At 41.4% G+C, this 20,091-nt stretch overlaps 1 protein-coding gene across 11 annotated transcripts; it reads left to right on the plus strand.

Annotated features, from left to right (window-relative positions):
• Positions 1 to 294: 294 nt before the first annotated feature.
• On the plus strand, positions 295 to 19,355 carry LOC6501012 (low-density lipoprotein receptor-related protein 8). 11 transcript variants are annotated; one of them, XM_014911361.3, is made up of 13 exons: positions 1,357 to 1,472; positions 2,219 to 2,715; positions 6,553 to 6,693; positions 11,406 to 11,525; positions 11,632 to 11,748; positions 12,566 to 12,688; positions 13,483 to 13,709; positions 14,166 to 15,578; positions 16,159 to 16,357; positions 16,489 to 16,665; positions 18,281 to 18,414; positions 18,486 to 18,647; positions 18,703 to 19,355. In XM_014911361.3, exons 2-13 carry the CDS (start codon positions 2,322 to 2,324, stop codon positions 18,733 to 18,735), a joined length of 3,240 nt encoding a protein of 1,079 aa, XP_014766847.1. In that variant the 5' UTR covers positions 1,357 to 1,472; positions 2,219 to 2,321; the 3' UTR covers positions 18,736 to 19,355. The 11 variants fall into 11 exon arrangements, with proteins under 11 accessions (XP_014766851.1, XP_014766850.1, XP_014766847.1 ...); XM_001954338.4 differs by lacking the exon at positions 11,632 to 11,748; XM_014911360.3 differs by lacking the exon at positions 12,566 to 12,688 and having other exon boundaries at positions 1,358 to 1,472.
• Positions 19,356 to 20,091: the final 736 nt, after the last annotated feature.

The following is a 20,091-nucleotide window of genomic DNA, read 5'->3' on the forward strand; positions in this document are numbered from 1 at the left end:
CCCCATTGTTGGCTGGATGCAGTTTTTCGTTTCAAGTTTTCCGTCTGGTTTTTTTTTTTTTTTGACCAACTCTTATCAGCCAGGCAGTCGCCCATCGACGTCAGTCAAATCAATTCAACTCTACTCGACTTAACTCAACTCAAATCAAAATCAAAATCAACTCTACTCAATCCTAACCCATTGAATTCAATTTCGAATTTTCTATTTTCAATCACATACACCTGGTCTGATTGAAAGCACTACTACTTTCAATGCTAATGAGCTGCGATTTCGCTTCCACTGGCCCATGCCGATTCAGTTGGCGTCCGTCTTTGCTGGGCATCGCACCGTGAAACCTTCCGGCTCCTAAAAAATCCCATCCTATATACATATATTTGTATATTTTAATCGAATTTTTACACCTGGATATAGTTTCGGGTAGTGTGTGTGTATGCCCATGCAAGACGTCACGTTCATCGTACGATTATCGCGCCATTTTCACGTCCGGTTGTCCGCCTCCCGTCCGGCTTAATTAAAAAATATCTTTTTTTGCGCACTGATAAACGCCATTCTATACGCGGTGGTAACGCCAAAAACCCGAAAGGAAGTCGCACGCTTCAGATACAATACACGTTCTGGTGAAAAACGATGTTCAGCAGTCGTATTTGTAGGAAATTCCTGCTTGTGATCTCCTTGGCGTTGTCCTTTTCACAAGGTTTGTACAATAGAGTTAACCCTAAATTACTGAACAATCGAGGCCAAATTATAGTGCAATCAAGTTTTCTAATATTACTATATGCAATTCTTTTGTTGGCTAATACCTTATCGGCTTTAAAACCTCCGACATGTGTCTTTCCACTTGAATTTGAATCTATCCTCTATAAGGAACTAATCTGATTTCAGTGCAAACTTCTTAAAGATACGAATGACTGCGTATACTTAATATAGATAGATTACTATTCTTTTAAAGATCAGTCTTGTACCCAAATCTGTTTTAATTTTTAGGTTATAAGAATTATTTATTATTTAAGATCTTAAATCTATGTCCCATTCTGGTACTGCTGTTTTGAGGTAGAATATTCGACTCCCTTAGAATGAATTGTTTACCGATCAACAGGTCCCCCTAAGAGCGAATTAAAAGTCGATCTGCTAAGAGAAGATGAATGCAGCATCGTGGAGATACTTCTCTTCGCGTTATCTCTTCGACGGGGCCAGGTTGTATTCTTGTCAGTTTATGTTGATAAGGCCACCTTGAGGTTGTGGCCAGTGGCGCAAAAACAAACACTGACGCAGAAAAAACCGCTCTCAGCCCCACAGCCAGACAACGATCGCTCGAATCTAAATCGTTTGCCAATTCGCTTAAATTCGCGGGCCAATTCTCGAAACGAATTCAGTTGAAAAAGGCGCGTTGTACGAACAGGGGCAGCAGCGTTTTTTGCGGCTAATGTTTCAAAGAATCTTACTTTAAAAATATTATTAATACAAAATAAACTGTATGTAAATGTTAAATTTTATTATATTTTAATTCAAAATAGATATCAAAAATTAAAAAAGCACGTGTTGCAAATTCAAAGACACCTTGAAAATAGCACAAACAATATCAAAACAAAAATAAACGGATAGGTCCGATAATTGCCGCCTTATCAGACCTGACGAACGCGTGCCAACTGTGAAATATCCACGAAAACAATATTTAATTAATTACCGTGCGCGATCAGAGGGGCGTGTCCCTCCCCGTTAATTCAAATTCTACTTAAACTTTTATTATTGCCAACGTCAACAGAAGTGTTTGGCTTTTACGCTTATTTTTGTGCGTTCCCCGCCAGCCGCCTTTCGTATTTATTGTTCGAAATTTTTGATACATTTTTCATTCGTGGATTTTCGGGGTTTCGGTTTTTGTTTTTGGCAACATCTCGTTTTTCGGACCATGTTTTTTTGCTGTGTCGCACGATTTTAACCAGTTTCTTTTCGGCCATCTCGTCTCGAGAAATGCGAAGTGCTCTCTTCGGCCCAGACTCAAAAAAGAGAAATAGCCAGATCGTTTGTTATTTGTTTTATTATATTCTTTTGGCAAGCAAATTGTCAATGCTTTCTGCGGAGAATCTGTCGTTTATTTTTACGTTCTGGCCATTTCTCTGATTAGATAATCTCTGGCGGAGATCTCACGCTTCCTGCTTAGATAATCCTATGTCCACGGTCGCCATGCCCCCTCTCAACCTCCTGTATCTCTTCCAATTAGTGTGAAAACTTTGTCAGATCAATGAAAAAAGTGGTAGTACAAATACTAAACTAAAGCCAAGACAAGTGGAAAACAAAACAGCAGACAAGTAAAAGACCATACCATGGCCATAGTGTCACGCTCTACGAGCACTGCAAGTGATACCAGAATCTCAGCGACAGTTAATAAGGTTTCAACAACAACTGCAACACCCAACAATCTCAACAACAACCACAATACCAAGCAACACAACAACGAGATCAGCAAGCGACGGGCGGAACAGCTGTTCAGTCGCGCATGCGCCGGCTTCAATCTGCTGCTGCTGACGCTGATGCTCGGCTTTGGAAAATGCTGCACTGCCACGCCTACGCCACCCACCGCCGCCGCCACATCAGTTAGCGCACAGCAACTGGAAGGGGGCGGCTCGCTGAGCAAGCTGCTCGACGGCAAGGCCTTCATCAATATGAGCTTTAAGTTTCTGAACGTATCCGGAAAGATTGGCACACCACTCGGCATAGGTGAGATCCACAGTGTTTGGTAATATTTTTAGGTTCTAGATGGAAATAATATTTATAAATAATATATTGAGGAAATTTATTTCACAGGTGCATGTATAGAATTTATATTATAGAAGTCAGATATAAGATACACCCCTTTTATTTTTCCATTTCCTCCATTTTATTTCAATAGACTCTAGACCAGGGTCATCTAAAATTCAGATTCCAAATGTGTAAACTGAACAGACTATCTAAAAACTAATTTATTCCACTATTTCTTTGATAAAAGTGCAGCAGGCTTATACTTAAATTTAAATTAAGCCACCGGGGTCTGTCTGCTAAATGCAAATGTGAAAAAAGTAAGAAACAGAATGTTTTCATTTTAAAATTCAAACTATTACGCTTAGAAATGTTAATGTTAAAAGTAACTTTTGACCCTATTTAAACCCCACTTTAACTTTATATCCCCTAAAAAATTAAAAAATAGTTCAACAATTCAAGAGTAAACAAAAATATATACGTCACGATTAAAGTTATGATTAACTAAAAAATCTGTAGGCGCTTGGAAAAATTTTAGTTAAATGATAAAAACACAAGCGCAGATACAGATTCAAAACTGCAAATCACCGCCCGCGATCTGCCACTTGTTGCACAGGTAACCGTGGTACCAAAGCACATAAATAGAGGCTAAAAATTGCTAAATGTATCGTACTTCCGTATTGATTTCCTACTCGGACTTCCCCAATCTTTATCTCATTTCGGCCATGCGATAGCCAATACGGTAGTGGCCTGGTGTCTGTCTGTGACGTAGTTGGCACGGGCCTTTCCAATCATAAATCAAACTTTAAATCTAGGCACCTGCTTTGACCAAGGGATATGTTGTAGCCCTGAACTGAGGGATTATCTTATCGGTCGATTGGTAATTTTACGATTTGTTTTTATGCATTTCTCATGCCCTACGATTTTGCGATTCCGCGTCGAGTGCCACTCCCAAGGGCAGCCAGACAATAGAAATTTCCCTGTATAAATCAAAATGTGAATATAAAGATAGTAAATCGAATTTAAAAATAAATGCAGGAAGTCCTTGAAAAGTTCTTCAAACTAATTGATGATTAAAGCCGTAGATTTTATTAAATTAAAATCAGAATAAAATATATTCTTTCACCTTTTCTTGACAAGTTCTCCTAAGTACAAGTTAATTTTTATTATTTTAAAAATATCCCAACAGTGTAGAGATGCTTCTATTATTGGATAAAAAACAAATTACTTGCCATTTGTACTTTGCCCTTGAGTCTATTGGACTTTGCTCAAAATAAATGAAATTGTTGACACAAAAAATGATCCTCCCGCACAAAAAACACGGCGCATTTCTGAGATACATTTGCCACAAATTGACGTAGTCCAGACAAATGTCACCGATGGCTTAGTTAAAATTAAACATATTTTCGAGCATCTTGTGAGAATGTTCCGAACAAATAAATATAGACTGAGTCGAGCCCCTATTTCTCAATCTGCTGGCGATGTAAAGTGGCGCATTACATGTCATTACCCCTCTTTGACTTTGATTCTCTCGATTGTCGCGGTTTTCCTCCGCTGATTTATGGCTGATTCGATTTGATTTGGTCGCTTGTTTAATATCTGAGAGATACTGGCAGATAAATGAGCATATGCCTGATTTGATATATACTTTTTACTTATACCTGGTCTATGCAATGCGGCAAGGTCGCCGAAGAGAGGCGCACAGAACTTGATTTAATTTTTATTTGTGCGCCCCATTTGAGTCTTCGTGCCATTTCGTTTCATTTAAGATTTTAATTTATTCGCAGTGCCAACAGATTTCTCTAGCATATATGTATAATATAACTAGTTTGTGCCAGTATCAGCATCCGAAAACAACAACAATTGATAGTGGGCGTGTTCGTCTTACATAAATGTAGTTGTTGTGTTCGATGTTGATGCAGTTTAATTGTTTTGTTTGTTTACAGTAAACATGTTTTGATTGATTCAATTCTGGGGAAATTTGCTGATGCATCATACGATGCCCAAATCAACATTTCGTCAGATCCCTCAGGCATCACGTGTTGTGTCACTTTATTAATACAAAAAAATCAATTCGTTGCGACAATTATCAGCTAATCCATTAACCTTCAACTTGACGTAATCGCTGGCCCGAGCTTATCACTGCTGGCATTCACATGTGAATTACCAATAATTGCTGACTTGCCATCTATGGCTGATTGCAATATTTTCCCAGCACTTTAGCTACTCAGACAACCAGGTATTCTTATCGGTATGTGCAATCCATGCTTAATTCCCACACAATTATGATTAATTGGGTGTTTGGCTGAAATGCTCATGACCATCAGATACTTTTGATAGAAACATCACCTGATTATGTCCCTCGGCTTGCTGAATCTACTGGGTTAAGCCAACCGGATTGTGTGTGGACTTGTTTTCGCGTTTACTATTATCAAATTCATTAGCTATGCTAAGCAGTTTTATTTTCGATATTTTTTTATATTTATTTATTCAGAGTCTGCCACAAAGTCTGATGCTATTAGCTGGCAGACCATGTTGAACTGGTTCCCCGGCCTGCTGGATGTGGGGTGTGTCCAGGTTATCGCGGAAAACTGTAATCAATAATTAAATTCAAATAGTTTAATTAAGTTAATCTCAGTTTTGATAGGTACCTGGTAGATTAGAGTGAAAATAGAAGCAGTGCTTTATTTTGGGATATAACTGACCCTTATCAAGCAGCCATTTTAAAATTAGAATTTATTTTTAAATCCATTCATTGAAATGTTTCCAGTTTAAGGCAAAGAACCCCATTCATGGCGCAGCTTGACGTCATCTGGAATTACTCGAATGGCAAATATCTACACGAATATTATCCCGTAGCCATCCCGCAAATATATGCATGCATATGGCTGAATTATAATTCGACATTTTGTCGACTGTCATCATACATAATTGAAAACAATTCCCGGGCAGCCAGGACAGCCAGCGCGGCGACACGGCCGCACACAAAATTGAATTGATTTGACCTTATTGATTGACGGCCGACAATCGGAGATGGCCCTTTGTTTATTTTGCCGCACGCACTCGATTTCGCTGCGAACTCCAATTACGACAATTAACAAGTCTCTGCATATGTGAATGCGTAAAATATTGGCCATTGAAATATGCAAGCTGATGGGGGGTCGTGTGAATGGGTCAAGCTCTCATGCTGTCAGCGGCAGGCGGTCCAGAGTACCCTTTTCAAAATCGGTTCCACTTCAGGCCCTCTCTCACTGTTTGCTGAATGGCAATCTATTACATTCAGTTTTTTATTTCCTTTGTGAGTGCCTGTCACATTTTGTATTAGGTCCCTAAGACTGTTGACATTCTTGGGACATCCTGCTGCTGCTGCTGCTTCTGCTGCCAGTGTGATGGGTTGTTTTGTTTCAAATATGTTCATTGCACGGGGGCGAAGGACTAAAAAAATATATAAGGGAGGAGGCCCAAAAGTTTGTGATCCATTTTGTTGGGGGCTTTTCTGTTGATTAAAAGCCGGCTGGGCCATCCGCTCATGCCTCTTGTTTATCGTTTAGTATGCAAATTACTTGTCACACTTACACATATGCATGCAAGGAGATTCAGATTCAAGGATACGTGTGTGGGTGTACGCCCGGTGATTGTTTTTGAAGTTTTTAGCCCTAATCAATTTGAGCTTTTGTTATTTTTCCTTTAATGAGAAAACTTTTCTGGGAGCGAGAGTGGCCCCAGGCACCAAGCCCTTAAGTCGAGAACTCGGAGTCGTTATAATTAGCTTTAAGCATTTGTTTGCCCATCTACATCCAGGATCTGTTTACGTTTCAGGACAATCTCTGGAGGCCAAGTGCGGCGAGAAGCAGTTTCAATGCCGGAGCGGCGACTGCATTCCCATTCGGTTTGTCTGCGATGGCGATGCCGACTGCAAGGACCACAGTGACGAGCAGATAAACGAGTGCAAATTCTTAGGTAAGAAAAACGGATATATCTCTTTCAAAACTATAACAAATGAAATAATCAATCACACAGTTCATTGATTCTAATTTAATTAGCTGATTTATCGGGAACTAATTATCTCTAAAATAAGCTTATTTTAGCTCATTTATTTCTTAAAAAACTAATTCAATTAAATAATTAGTCCTCGATTTGTATTTGTACAAAAAAAGAGACAGATTTTGATTATTTTTTTGTGTAAATATAAAAATTCAATGTTTTTGTGATAATTATCGTGTTATTTATAAAACTTTTGTGTATTTGACGATATAATTACCACAAATACATTTAATCCAGTTCATAAAATTCATTTTATAACAAAAGACGAACAGTTTATTGTTCATTTATGATATTTAGATAAAAAACAAATATGATATTGACAAATACAAAATATGTATCCGCCTTACCGGACATTTTAGACGCCATGCTTAAAATTTTCATAAACTGTAGCATACTTTCCGGCAACCACTCGACTAGAACGACCAGAGTAGCGTCCGCGCTATTAGTCATGGTGGTCATTCCGGAGGGGAGCTTGGGGCATTCGCTGGTTTTCCTTTTGTTTGAGTCAAACCTGAAACTGAAATCGAAACCGAAACTAGTTTGCAACATTTACGCATTGCAATTGTCGCTGACTGCTGACCAAAAACTGTGCCATGGCAGTTCCCCCGCCGCCTGTATCGCGCCCCGCTCCAAATTGCAACGCATTTAGCTGAGCTGAGTGCAACATGCGCCCGATGTTGCATCAGCAATTCGATGCGTTGTTTCTGCCGCTGTCTGCCGCTTTATCATTTGCGTCGCACGAGACTTTTGCGACTTACGCGGACCACTCGTAAAAGGAAACTATGTGAGGTCGTCTGCCTTGGATTTATCACACAACTAGTGCCAGACACCAAAAACTAAATCCCTTTTTAGGTTTCTTGTGGCGCGTATCGCAATTGTCTTATGCAACCCAGAGCTGGAGGAATTAATTGCAGCCAAGTGAAATTGATAATGAGGCAAGATGCGAGAATAAAGGAAAAGTTAATGCCAGTTGAACTTGAGGGAATTTTATAATGGGGCTTGGTTTTGCCCCAGATATCTTTCAAAGCGGATGTGAACTATTTTAAGTCTTATCTTAATGCTATAAATATATTTGAAGAACTTATTTTTAAAAAAGGGGTATTGTATATAGACCATGTATTGTTGGTCAAATATAAAATCAAAACATTATCCTTTCTGCACTCAGGACTCAAAATTAGCACTCACAACAAATTCGCAATTTTAACCACACTCTCACTCATTCAAAAACACTCCACTCCATAAAATTCCTCTCAAGCAGAGTCAGATTTTTGCACTCGACTCGCTTCTTGGCTGTGTGGCAAGCTTTCAGCCGAGTCTCTCGGCGGTTGCGGAGGCTGCAAACGACTTTGGGCGGAATTGTTTTTAAGGATAGCCGCTCCGAAGCCAAATACTCAGTTGGCGGCGAACCTCTCAACCAAACGGACGACATCGAGACCAGTTAGCGCGTCGAGTGTGAAAGGACTCTGCCACCCATTCAGAGGCAATTTACATATAGACGGGGAAAGCCCCTCAAACCCAAGCAAACAAAGAAAAACAAAACCATAAACGAAAAACAAAATCGAAAGAAACGTGTAAAAAGTAAGCCAGTAAATGTGTGCCAAAAAGTGTTTCCGTGTGTCCTGAGACTGCTTAAATCCTGCAAAAGAATAAACAAATTGCGAAGAACATTTAAGGCTAATCAGACTGCGAGCAGCCAGCCGTTGCCAAGATTCGTCTTATCTTTGACAAAACGCCAGCAGCAGGACATGAAAATCCTGACGGCCACGTGGCGCGTTCGCTTCTCAAGGATACGCCAAGGAAGTCTCCGTTTCCAGCTATACTCAAAGCTATCCTCCAAGTCAATCAGTGACTGTTGATGGGGTTGACTTCCACCCCCAGGAGCACTCTGGCCATTTATCATTTAGTTGAACATTAAATGAGTTTCCGCAATTTCCTGACCCCGACCCCCATACCACTTCCGCGATGACCCCAGAAATGGAGTGTCATGTTTACAATTTATATATATATATATATAGTCTGTCTGCCGTCCACTGCGACCATAATGAACTTGAAAACGTCTTGCCCGAGGGCAGGTTTTGTTTGCGGATATTATGCAATCAATTTGTGCAACTTGGCTGAACTCCTCAAATATGTCACTTGAACGCTCTTAGCCACTCGCAATCCGCCATTCGCCATTCGCCATTCGCCATTGATGGCCCTGTCTTTGTGATGGAAATTGTGCGGTGCCTGTGTCATTTATAATTCATAATCAAGAACTTGCCAAACACAACTGAAATATTCATCGCTTAATCTTCTTAACTACTTAAAGAAAACGTGAACGCCGCGGATATATTCGCTGTCATCGCCACAAAATGGCTCGCATTTGGTCGTTATTGTTTGTGACCAGCTTGCTGCACTCACAGGGCTACAGTTTTCGCGCCCTGGCCATAAGCGGTATGAAAATAAGTTTTTTTGAGAAAAATGTATTAACATTCATAGGGATTTTATAGAGGTTGTGGAACTACCGAGTTTTCGGTATCTTAGAATTTATTTATTGATTTAATGGCGTATGAAATGAATATCCTTTTTAAACTAATCTTGAACTGTCGAGTTAACTCAGTACTTTTATCAAAGTCCCAAGAGCATGCTGGCCCAACATTTACTCTGTCACCTTAATACGTACTTTAACGAAATCTTGAAAAGTTGAAGGTTCTTTTAACAACTTGAGGTAGTAGTATCATAGCCCTTTTATCAGTCCTGCGGGAGTCCTAGCCAAAAGTAAACTCGAAACACCGAAGAACACTCGGTTAAACTAGGTGAAGTTGAGGAAACTTTTAACTATTATCAGGTCGGAAAGTTTTCAACACCTTTTAACTTAAATTAAACATGGCAAAATCCCAATCATCTGGATTTTACAAAAATCCAGTCGTCCCTCTCTCCGAATATTTAGCTTTTCCGTTTCGGTTTCTCCACTTTTCCGTTTTTCCGCCCGGAGTCCTTATACAGCCTGCGAGCAATACCAGCAATGGCTTGTATGCAACAGAATATTTTTGCCAGCGCCGCTTAACATTTGCATACAAATTGGCATGAGGCTGGAGGCATGAGGCAGGAGGCATGCACCGAGCCAGATAGCAGGCGGCATGCACGGGAACAACTGCTGCCAAAGGCCAAAGATTTTTAATCAACTGAAAAGCCGTTTAAACTTAGTTAAAAAAATAAATTATGCTGCGAAAAAACACTGCATGACAGCGCAACTTTTATCATTTTATTTATAATTTTTTTTTGGGGGACTGCATAAATGCAATCAATAAAAGTTTCCCCTTGTCGTGACATGCGACATGATGCGAAAACTGCTGTAATTTGATTGTTAATTGGGGAGCGTGGGAACGTCAAATTTTAACAAGTGTACAGCGATGGAAATTCCCAATGTGTCCTCTGGGCGCAATAGCCCCAAATAATGTCACATATTAGCAAAAACGGGACGAAAACACCGAAAAAATAACATAAAATCGAATCGACAATAATTGAACTGATGGAGGGCCGGCCCAAATATGGTACTTGCACCGACATCCCCCTTCTTTTTTTTACACACTCATTTTTGCCAGGCTGGGCCACACATGTAGCCAATTTTTTATTGTTCACTGAATGTGTATTTATATTTGCCTTTTTGTTTTGCTTTCGCCTCTTTTTTTTTGGCAAATATTGGCTCACATCAAAGTTTTGTTGGGTGCCAGTTTCCTACGCACACATTTTTTGTTCATGCCACATTTCATTGCCGTCCACAAAAAGTTTTAGAAAAGTAATCATATAAAATGTTATTGATATGGCAAGCACTGGGCCCCCGCCCCGACAATCATAAAAATTGATTAAAAATTTTAGAGCGGTGGCACTGCCTCTTCGACCCGGCCAAGATTTGCATAATCAACAGCAATTTTCTATGGCCACAGGCCATGTTCCAATCATTTACACCAAAATGCTTCGAATTCTATTTTATGAAGGTCGTAAAAATTGCTCCAAACTGCCCCAAGAATTTGCCAAATGGCCACCAAATATTTGCCAAACAAGTTGTGCCCAGTCGGGCATTGAAAAGCGCCCAAGCTCAGTCTAATTGCCGCGACGGCTTCGAAAAGTATGCAATAGAAATTCAGCGATAGCCTCCCTTCATAATTCCCCAGCAACAAGTCAGCGGCGGATTCAGAAAGTGACTAATCCTATTACAAACCAAACATATTTCTATACATGTGTGCGCGTGGAGCTTTGGTAAAAAAATGACACATTTTCGTGCCCCTTGGAGTGGCATTGAAAAACCATTGCAACGTTCCTTTTTGTTTGTTTATGGTATATATTCTCCCTGCTCAGCACGTGCTCAAGTGCGTGTAAATAACTATGTATGTGTGTTTGGGGGCACAGTAGAGCGGTGGGTGTGGTCGCATCCACACACACACAGGCATTCATAAACACGAGCATATTGCCAAGTGCCCCTGCTTCCTTTGGTATTTGTTTGGCTTTTGTTTCTGATACGGGTCGCTGGTAGAGTTCAAAAGCAAGCTCAACACACATACATATCTGAAGGGTATACTACATACATACATTTAAAGTAAAAACGTTACCAACGCACAATTTAACTTGAATTCTGTTGCTCTTTGCAGAGGCCACTTGCTCCACGGATCAATTCCGCTGCACCAACGGCAACTGCATCCCCAACAAGTGGCGTTGCGATCAGGAAAGGGACTGCGCCGATGGCTCCGACGAGTCCAAGGAATTGTGCAGTAAGTACACTTTATACAAAACTTCTTAAGTCTACGCATCTTAGGTCTTAAGTCTAGTTTAACATTATGCCAGTATTGACCTAATACCTTACGATTCCCTGTTTAGTGGATGCCTGTCCCAACAATGAGTTCAAATGCGAATCGGTCGATCAGTGCATTCCGCGCAACTGGCTCTGCGATGGCAGCCCCGACTGCCGCGACAAATCCGATGAGGCGCACTGCAGTAAGCGAATCAAAATCACCATCTATGCATTCCAAAAGCTCTCAAGAACCGAGCCACTCGCCGTGTAATCGCTTTCGCTAACCAACTTGCCGCATAACTCATACGCACCCTTAATGGAGTGGCGCTTGCATAATTTTCGCAACAATTTTCCCTCCCATCGTCCGTCCCGCACTTGTGCTTAGAAGTTTAATCAAGTCATTGAGAGCGAGAGTCGCTTGTGTGTGTGTTGTGGGTGTGTGCATGTTTGTGATTGTGTGTTCAAACAATGCAGTGAGAGTGTGTGTATGTGCGGGTACATTGTGTACTCATTCATGGCAGCCCTTGACAACAAGTATACGACGCGTTGTCGGAGGGGGTGGCGCCTGGTAACACACTCGTAGCATAAAATTCGCTTAATCCCGCTGTTTCCACAATAAACTTGGTGAGCCACAGTCTTACTTCGCAAATACAAATCAAACTGAGTCGATTTCCCAAAATTTATTATAAAAACATTATCCTTAAAGGCTCTTTGGACAACTTTTGATACGAAATAGTTCGATTTTCAAGGAAGTTGGCCAAAATAAGAATTCCTGTTAGCTACGTTTGATTGTATTCAAGGGACTTCTAAGACATCTGACCCATAAATGAATACCCTCCTGAATCTGATGGAATATTGGAACATATATTTCCCTTTTAGCCGTTTAGGATGCCAAAGGAAATCTTGTGTAATAAATGAATTTATGGTTATATCTGTGTATGTGTGGGAACAAAGCCATCTCAACTTTATACCTTCTCCTTTTATATTCCTCTTGAACCTCATGCACATCAACTTTAATAGAGGCCCGCACCTGTTCACCGGACGAGTATGCCTGCAAAAATGGCGAAGGCCAATGCGTTCCTCTGGCCTGGATGTGCGACCAGAGCAAGGACTGCAGCGATGGCTCCGACGAGCACAACTGCAGTAAGGACAATCTGTCAATCAATTCCAACTTTTAATTAGTCAACAGTTTTAAGATTATTCATGAGTTCCTTTGATGGTTTTTCGTTCTCTTGGAAATTTTGAATTACAAATCTCTTTTACTTTCAAAAAAATTGCTTTCATTTAAACTCTGTAATTATTTTCTTTGGGCTCACATCTTACCATTTATCCATGACTGAGTTACTTTGATCTCCCAGCAAATAATGTTTGCATTTGTTTCACTTCAGCATTTCCGTTGAGTCGTGGCAAATTGGTTTCAGTTTAGTTAAGCATCCTTTCAGTATTTCAGTATTCGGTTTTTAATTTCTACTCAAGCTCTTCATCCTGTCAAATTCATTGATAATTATTTGTTTCCATCCAACAACCGCAGTACATTTGGCTTTTCATTTCTAGTTTGCTTTTATTTGAGCTCTTCATTTGTGGCAAACATTCCGATTGCTTCAACGCAACTGGGGGTCTGTACTTTATTGAATACTAGAATGATGAGAAAATTAATCAATTTACATGTTTAGTTTTGTGATTTGTAATTCATTTTCACGTAGCTCCAATAACTTACCAAGCACTTATCCTTTATTTGGTAGCTTGTTTATATACATAAGTTTAAGGTTTTGGGATTCAAGTATTTGTGGCTCCTTTCCTACTCCCTTTAAGTTAACTCCCTTTTGCATCTAACAACTCCATCCAAGTTCATTTGCTTTTGGTTCATTTTGGTGTTTTTTCTCACAAACTCCCATTCTGTGTCGAACAATCCTTGAATATTTTCGATGAATTCCCAGACCAGACCTGTCGCTCCGACGAGTTCACCTGCGGCAATGGCCGGTGCATCCAGAAGCGGTGGGTGTGTGATCACGACGACGACTGCGGCGACGGCACCGACGAGAAGGAGTGCCCGGTGGTGCCCTGTGACTCCGTGGCGGAGCACACCTGCACCAACGGCGCCTGCATTGCCAAGCGGTGGGTGTGCGACGGCGATCCCGACTGCTCCGATGCCTCCGATGAGCGGGTGAGTTGAATAATGCCTGCCATAAATTTCCATTTTGGAGGAGTCCAAAAAAGAATGTGGGCTTGGCTGCCCCGAGCCGGGCATTCTTTCGCTTTTCCTTTTAGTTTTTTAGAAGGGAGTGCGGTTTAAGCCACGTAAATTATGGCCAAGTCGGGCATAACTCAGCGTCCTGCCAGCTTTGGCAGCTTTTGTTGTCAACGCATGGCACGCATAAAATTGCATTTTTGCATGCTTAGAGGGGGTGCATAGTATCCTGTGTGCCCGAAGGGAAAACTTTTCCCACAGGGACCAAGAAACTTTGTCCAGCTCCTCAGCCTAACCCTCTTTTTTGGATTCTATTCATTTAACGTAATTTGTTGAATATTTAACTTTTACCTTAATTTTTAAAGCCTGGGGTGGCCCTTTTGAGTTTAAGTTTCTAATTTATAAAATTTCTTTAAAAACTATGTCCAACAGTCCTGTGCGAATGTGACCAAGACAACCACGCCCTGCTTGCCCCACGAGTACCAGTGCAAAGACAGAATCACCTGCCTGCACCACAGCTGGCTTTGTGACGGAGATCGCGACTGTCCGGACGGCGATGACGAGCACACGGCCAATTGCAAAAATGTCACTTGTCGGGCGGATCAATTCCAGTGCGGCGATCGCAGCTGCATTCCCGGACACCTCACCTGCAACGGAGACAAAGACTGTACGGATGGCAGCGACGAAAAGGACTGCAACCTAAGCTTCAGCCTGGGCTCTGCCAAAGGAGTCTGCAACGCCACCATTGAGTTCGACTGTGGCGGAAGCCAGTGCATTCCTCTTTCCAAAGTCTGTGACAAGCGGAAGGACTGTCCGGACGGCGAGGACGAGCCTGCTGGAAAGTGCTCTGTGAACGAATGTGCCTCCAAGAACGGAGGCTGCATGCACAGGTGTGTAGACCTGGCGGTGGGCCATCACTGTGAGTGCCACGAAGGCTACAAACTATCCGCAGATAAGCGCAACTGCCAGGACATAGATGAGTGCGAAACTCCAGGAAAATGCTCGCAGATTTGCGTCAACGAAATCGGAGGCTACAAGTGCGAGTGCGAGGCGGGCTACATGAGAGATCCCCGCAATCACACCAGATGCAAGGCCAGTGAAGGCCATGCCTCGCTGCTGCTGGCCCGGCGCCATGACATCCGAAAGATCGCCTTGGACCACATGGAGATGACCTCCATTGTGAACAGCACCAAGGCGGCTACCGCACTAGACTTTGTCTTCCGCACGGGCATGATCTTCTGGAGCGACGTGACCACCCAGAGTATCTACAAGGCACCCATCGACGAGGGCAACGAGAAGACGGTGGTGCTGAAGCAGAGCTCAGTGACATCCGACGGACTGGCCGTGGACTGGATCTACAACCACGTCTACTACACGGACACCCACAAGTGCACCATTGAACTGACCAACTTCGAGGGCAGCATGGGCAAGGTACTCATCAAGGACGCCCTAGACATTCCACGCTCCATCGCCCTGGACCCCATCGAGGGCTGGATGTACTGGTCCGACTGGGGCGCCTCTCCCCGCATTGAGCGGGCCGGCATGGACGGCTCCCACCGCACCACCATCATCAGCTACGACGTCAAGTGGCCGAATGGCATCACCCTGGATCTGGTGCTGAAGCGCATATACTGGGTGGACGGCAAGCTGAACATCATCTCATCGGCCAACTACGACGGCTCCCAGCGTCGCCAAGTGCTCTACTCCAGCGAATACCTGCGGCACCCCTTCTCCATCACCACGTTCGAGGACCATGTTTACTGGACCGACTGGGACAAGCAGGCCGTCTTCAAGGCCAACAAGTTCACTGGAGAGGATGTGGAAGCCGTTACAGCTACTCACATGGTAAGTTTTTTTTGCTTTATACTAACTTTTACTATAGAACTACCATAGAATGCCTAAAAACGCATTTGGTAATTTGTGTAGCTTTGAATGGGACAACATGTCGGATACGTTATGTAAATTTCAAGCAAAAATTTATAAATTCATGTTTGGCCTTAATATAGAAATACGAATGACCTGGGTAATTTTGTAGTCCATCTATGTTCAAAAACATAAATTACACATCCGGATAGGTTATACAACAGACATTAATCAAAGGAAACAGGGCGTATACGTGATGCGATTAATAATACGTTTTATCGGAAAAATTTTAATTTTTTTTACTTAAATTTTGTTTAGTTTAAAATTAAAAATTAAAAAAAAATATTTATATGTTAAAGTCCTTCAAATTTCATAGTTAACATGTCGTAGACGTAATATGAATGTCATTATTAAGTCATAAGCAAAAATCACCTTAAATAAATCGAACTAGTAAAGAAAATACAGTAAATCCAAGTAATATATTTAATATATTATATTTCTTAAAAGAAAAAATTATTTCCATTTTCAAACGTCACAGTAACTGAATTTTTCTCCCAATTAGATACAACATCCCATGGTGGTCCATGTCTACCACCCGTACCGCCAGCCCGATGGCGTGAACCACTGCCAGTCGGTGAATGGCCACTGTTCTCATCTCTGCCTGCCAGCCCCCAGGATTAACGAGCGCAGTCCTCGCATATCCTGCGCCTGCCCCACGGGCCTGAAACTGATGCCCGACGGCCTCATGTGTGTCGAGGATCGTAAGTATTCCAGGACGTTCAGTCACGCTTCTGCTTATGATTTAACCCGCATGGCTTAACTTTTGATTTCTGATTACTAACCCAAAAAAACCTTGATTCCCCGACCCGGCATGACTTGCACGTGCATGCAGCTCTTTACATAGCACCCAGAACGAAACCACCACGGGCTTTCAAAACGAGACCCAGGTCGTCCTTCTCGCAGCAGCGAGTGCCATCCGGCATCCATGTCGGACACGCCAACATCCGGATTGAAGTGAACCAACAGGTTCACTTGAACAGCGGACTGCCCATCTCCAAAGCCTCGTTTGGTAGGATTGGAAAACCTCTATCTGTGTTTTGTTCTGTGTGGATATATAGAGCCATTGTGTTGTCCAACTTAGAGTCTAAACTGGGTGCCTTCATAATATATGTTTCATTCGTGAGGTTCCGAAAGTGTTTATTACAAAGGTTGCTTGCTTTTTCAGATACGAAAAGGACGAAAACTTTATCAGATGTCAACGTAAATTTTGATTAATAATCTTTTTGGGGGCAACCTTCGATATTTGTCCTCCTGAATGGGTTGACAAGCATGCTAGTTATTCTCAATTTATAAGTTCAACATCTCTCTCAGCTAGTGGCACGAAGTTTTTCTTCCTTTCGGACTTCGGGTTCATAAACACTTTTGTGAGATTCAGATTTATTGCGAGCAAATTAATCAAACTGCTTGCCAAGAGCACTGAAACCCTTTTGTGGCACCTCCACCAGTCTCCACCACCATCTATCCGCAACATTTGCTTTGTCATGGCCCACATTAATCATCGTCATCGCAGGGGAGGGACCAGCAGCACCCCATTCTTGACAGTTTCATAAACGCCATCCGAGCTGAGCCACTTGCAGCGCCGCGTCGCAGCCAACCGCACCACAGGCAGGCAGGCAATGGGCCAATACTGCAATTGAAACCGCCTCGGTATCCAATAACCCTCCACCAGCGTGCTTCACCGCCATTGTGCCACAAATACCCAACCGCAAAGTATGAGGTTAATAATATTGGCCGCTTCACGCCATCGCCTTCGGCAGCATCGGCCTGCTGTGCCGTCTTTAAAGGGGGGCTCAGCTTAATGTTGATAACTTTTACTGTTTTGACTAGAAGAAAACACCCTCGACGGCTGACAAAATCCCATTAAATGCGCTGCGTTAACGATGTCATTACGTTTCCATTTCCATTCCCATTCCCAATCTAAATCGGTGGCGGCCGCATCCCGCTTCTCTCGCTCGTATAAAAGTTTGCGCCATCAAAGGCGCGAGCGCGTTTAAGTGTTTATTTGCGCCTAAATGCGCACTTTGAGCGATTTGATTGAAAATTCCTTCGCATCTCCGCCGGTGGGTGGCGGCGGAAACGGATCCAGGGCGACGGGGAGGCGATCCCTTCGTATTGGGGCTCGCCGGCCCTAAGCCGCTTGGATTTTGATGTTGATTCCCTCTTTCGTTTTGCTCTTTTATTGCAATGATTTCCGTTTTCTTTTCACACAGTTGCTCTGTTTTTGTTTATCATTGGCCAAGGTAGAGCCGCATTTAAGCCCAGTCATTGTGCGAAGAAAAATAAAATCATCTTAAAGGGATGGGATACGTTCTAAGCCAAAAAAAGAAAGGGTGGAGCTAAAAATAAATGTCAAAAAAAGAATAAATATGTATAAAAAATGTATATTTGTGGTTGGTGGAATGGTTTATAAAAAAAGGATATTAATAATTTAAATTGATGAAAAGCAATTTATTTGCGGTTAAGGATGCTTTTTAGTTAACTTAATTTATGACTCATTAATGCCGCTTTTTTATGTTGTAAACACATAATATTAATAAAATATATCCCATTATTACTGTTTGCCAATAATTCATTAATTTTATCCCCAAAAAATGTCCCCAAATTAAAACCATTTCTGTCCACAGTTGCCGACCATCGTCCTGTGAAGAACCAGACCCAAATCGAACAGACCACTGCGCCCAGCCCACAGCCGGACTCTGGCTTCATTGCGCTGGTGGTCATCGCCAGTCTCAGTGGCTTTGCAGTCCTCCTCTCGGTGGTAAGTTGGGCACCCGCATGGGGAATTTGGCGCAGAATCCTAATCAATTGTTTCCGCAAAACAAAAAACAGCTCCTGCTCATTGGCTACCGCTACTGCAGCAAGCGACGCATCAACTCGATAAACTTCGAGAATCCCATTTACCGCAAAACCACCACCACAGAGGATCATTTCAGTCTGCGGAAGAATCTGCCGGCACGGATCTATGACCACACCAGTGTCATGGATGAGGAGGTAATTTAATTTCAAGTAAACCAAGACTTGCCCTTTACAACTCCTTGTTTTTCAGTACTCACCCGTTATAGGCATATCCTCGTATTAGATTTGATTCCTTTGGAATCGCATGAGATGTGAATTGGTTGATTCTTTCGCTTGGTCGCTGGAAAAGTTTAGACCAAAGCTGGCACGGAACCCGCCTGGCAGAAAAAAAAAAACACACGCCCGAAGACTGAGCAACTCTGTGTATTGTGTAAATTAATTATTTTAAAATTTTAAGTCACGGCAAGGAAGGCGGATCACTTGGAGGCGCATCCTCAAAGGATGCTGTACAAAATACTATGTCGCAGAGTTCTATCACAAAAGGAGAAAGCAGTAAAGGAAAACGTAAAGCAAAGTGTTTAAGAAAATATAATTGCTAATTATAAATTAAATAGTTCCAAACTGTATATAGCTGTAAGTGTGCATTATTTTTAAACGAAGCTAATTAAAATAACTGTACGTATTATGACAAAAAAGATCGTAACGATTGTGGTCTTCTACTAGAGAAAGTTGAGAAATTACGAGTATATTTCTGTTTTTGCAAAACAGAATCGTTTTATTATATTACTACATACATACGTATTAGCCTTTTGTTAAATATATTTAAGTGTACATACATACATATGTATATGTTTCCCCATTAAAATATTAATAATAAACTCAGATATACTTATGTGTAGCATATTCGCTGTGTTTCTTTTGATGAATTACTTATTGGGTTAAAATATGTGGATATTTAAGATGAATTTTGTAGGTAATATGGAAAAAGGTATGTATTTACATAAAACTATTCACAAAATCATAAAAACAGGTGTTACTTGTTCCGGAAGTACATGGATAATTTTTGGCAGTCAAATCGATAAAAAAAGCTTAAATATTTTAAAAGGCTATCACCATTAATTTGAGTACTTGATGAATTTATTTCGGGAATATATGTACATATGCTTATACAATTTTCGGTACAAGCTGGAATGTATGCGCATACATTTTTTTAACTTTCGCCTTGAACTTCAACGCTTAATTTTCAATTCTCAATTAAAGTACCGAAGAATGGGCTTGAGAAGCTTCTTTAAGTTTTTTAAGAATTAAAAAAACTTAAGTTTTCAAAAATGTTTATTTAAGAAGCATAGCTAAATTTAATATTTACATAAACAATTTCAAAACTACAATTTTGGAGACAAATTAAAAAATTTATTTTATCAGAATTTGAACAAAAACTAATAACGTTAGTCATATTAAAAAAATTAGGAAAAAACATTAAGTCACAGGTCAAGCAAATTCCAAAAATTTTAGAACAACTCTTAGCAATATTTAAGTGGTCGGGGGCTCTATTCTTCAAGGTCTCAATGTTAAGTAAAACGTGTCTAGGCAAATTACCCCCATCTAAGGTACTCAAGTGGTTGCCGTGGCCTTTCGACCT

The sequence above is a fragment of the Drosophila ananassae genome, chromosome 2L, assembly GCF_017639315.1.
Source record: "Drosophila ananassae strain 14024-0371.13 chromosome 2L, ASM1763931v2, whole genome shotgun sequence".
Classification (NCBI taxonomy): domain Eukaryota; kingdom Metazoa; phylum Arthropoda; class Insecta; order Diptera; family Drosophilidae; genus Drosophila; species Drosophila ananassae.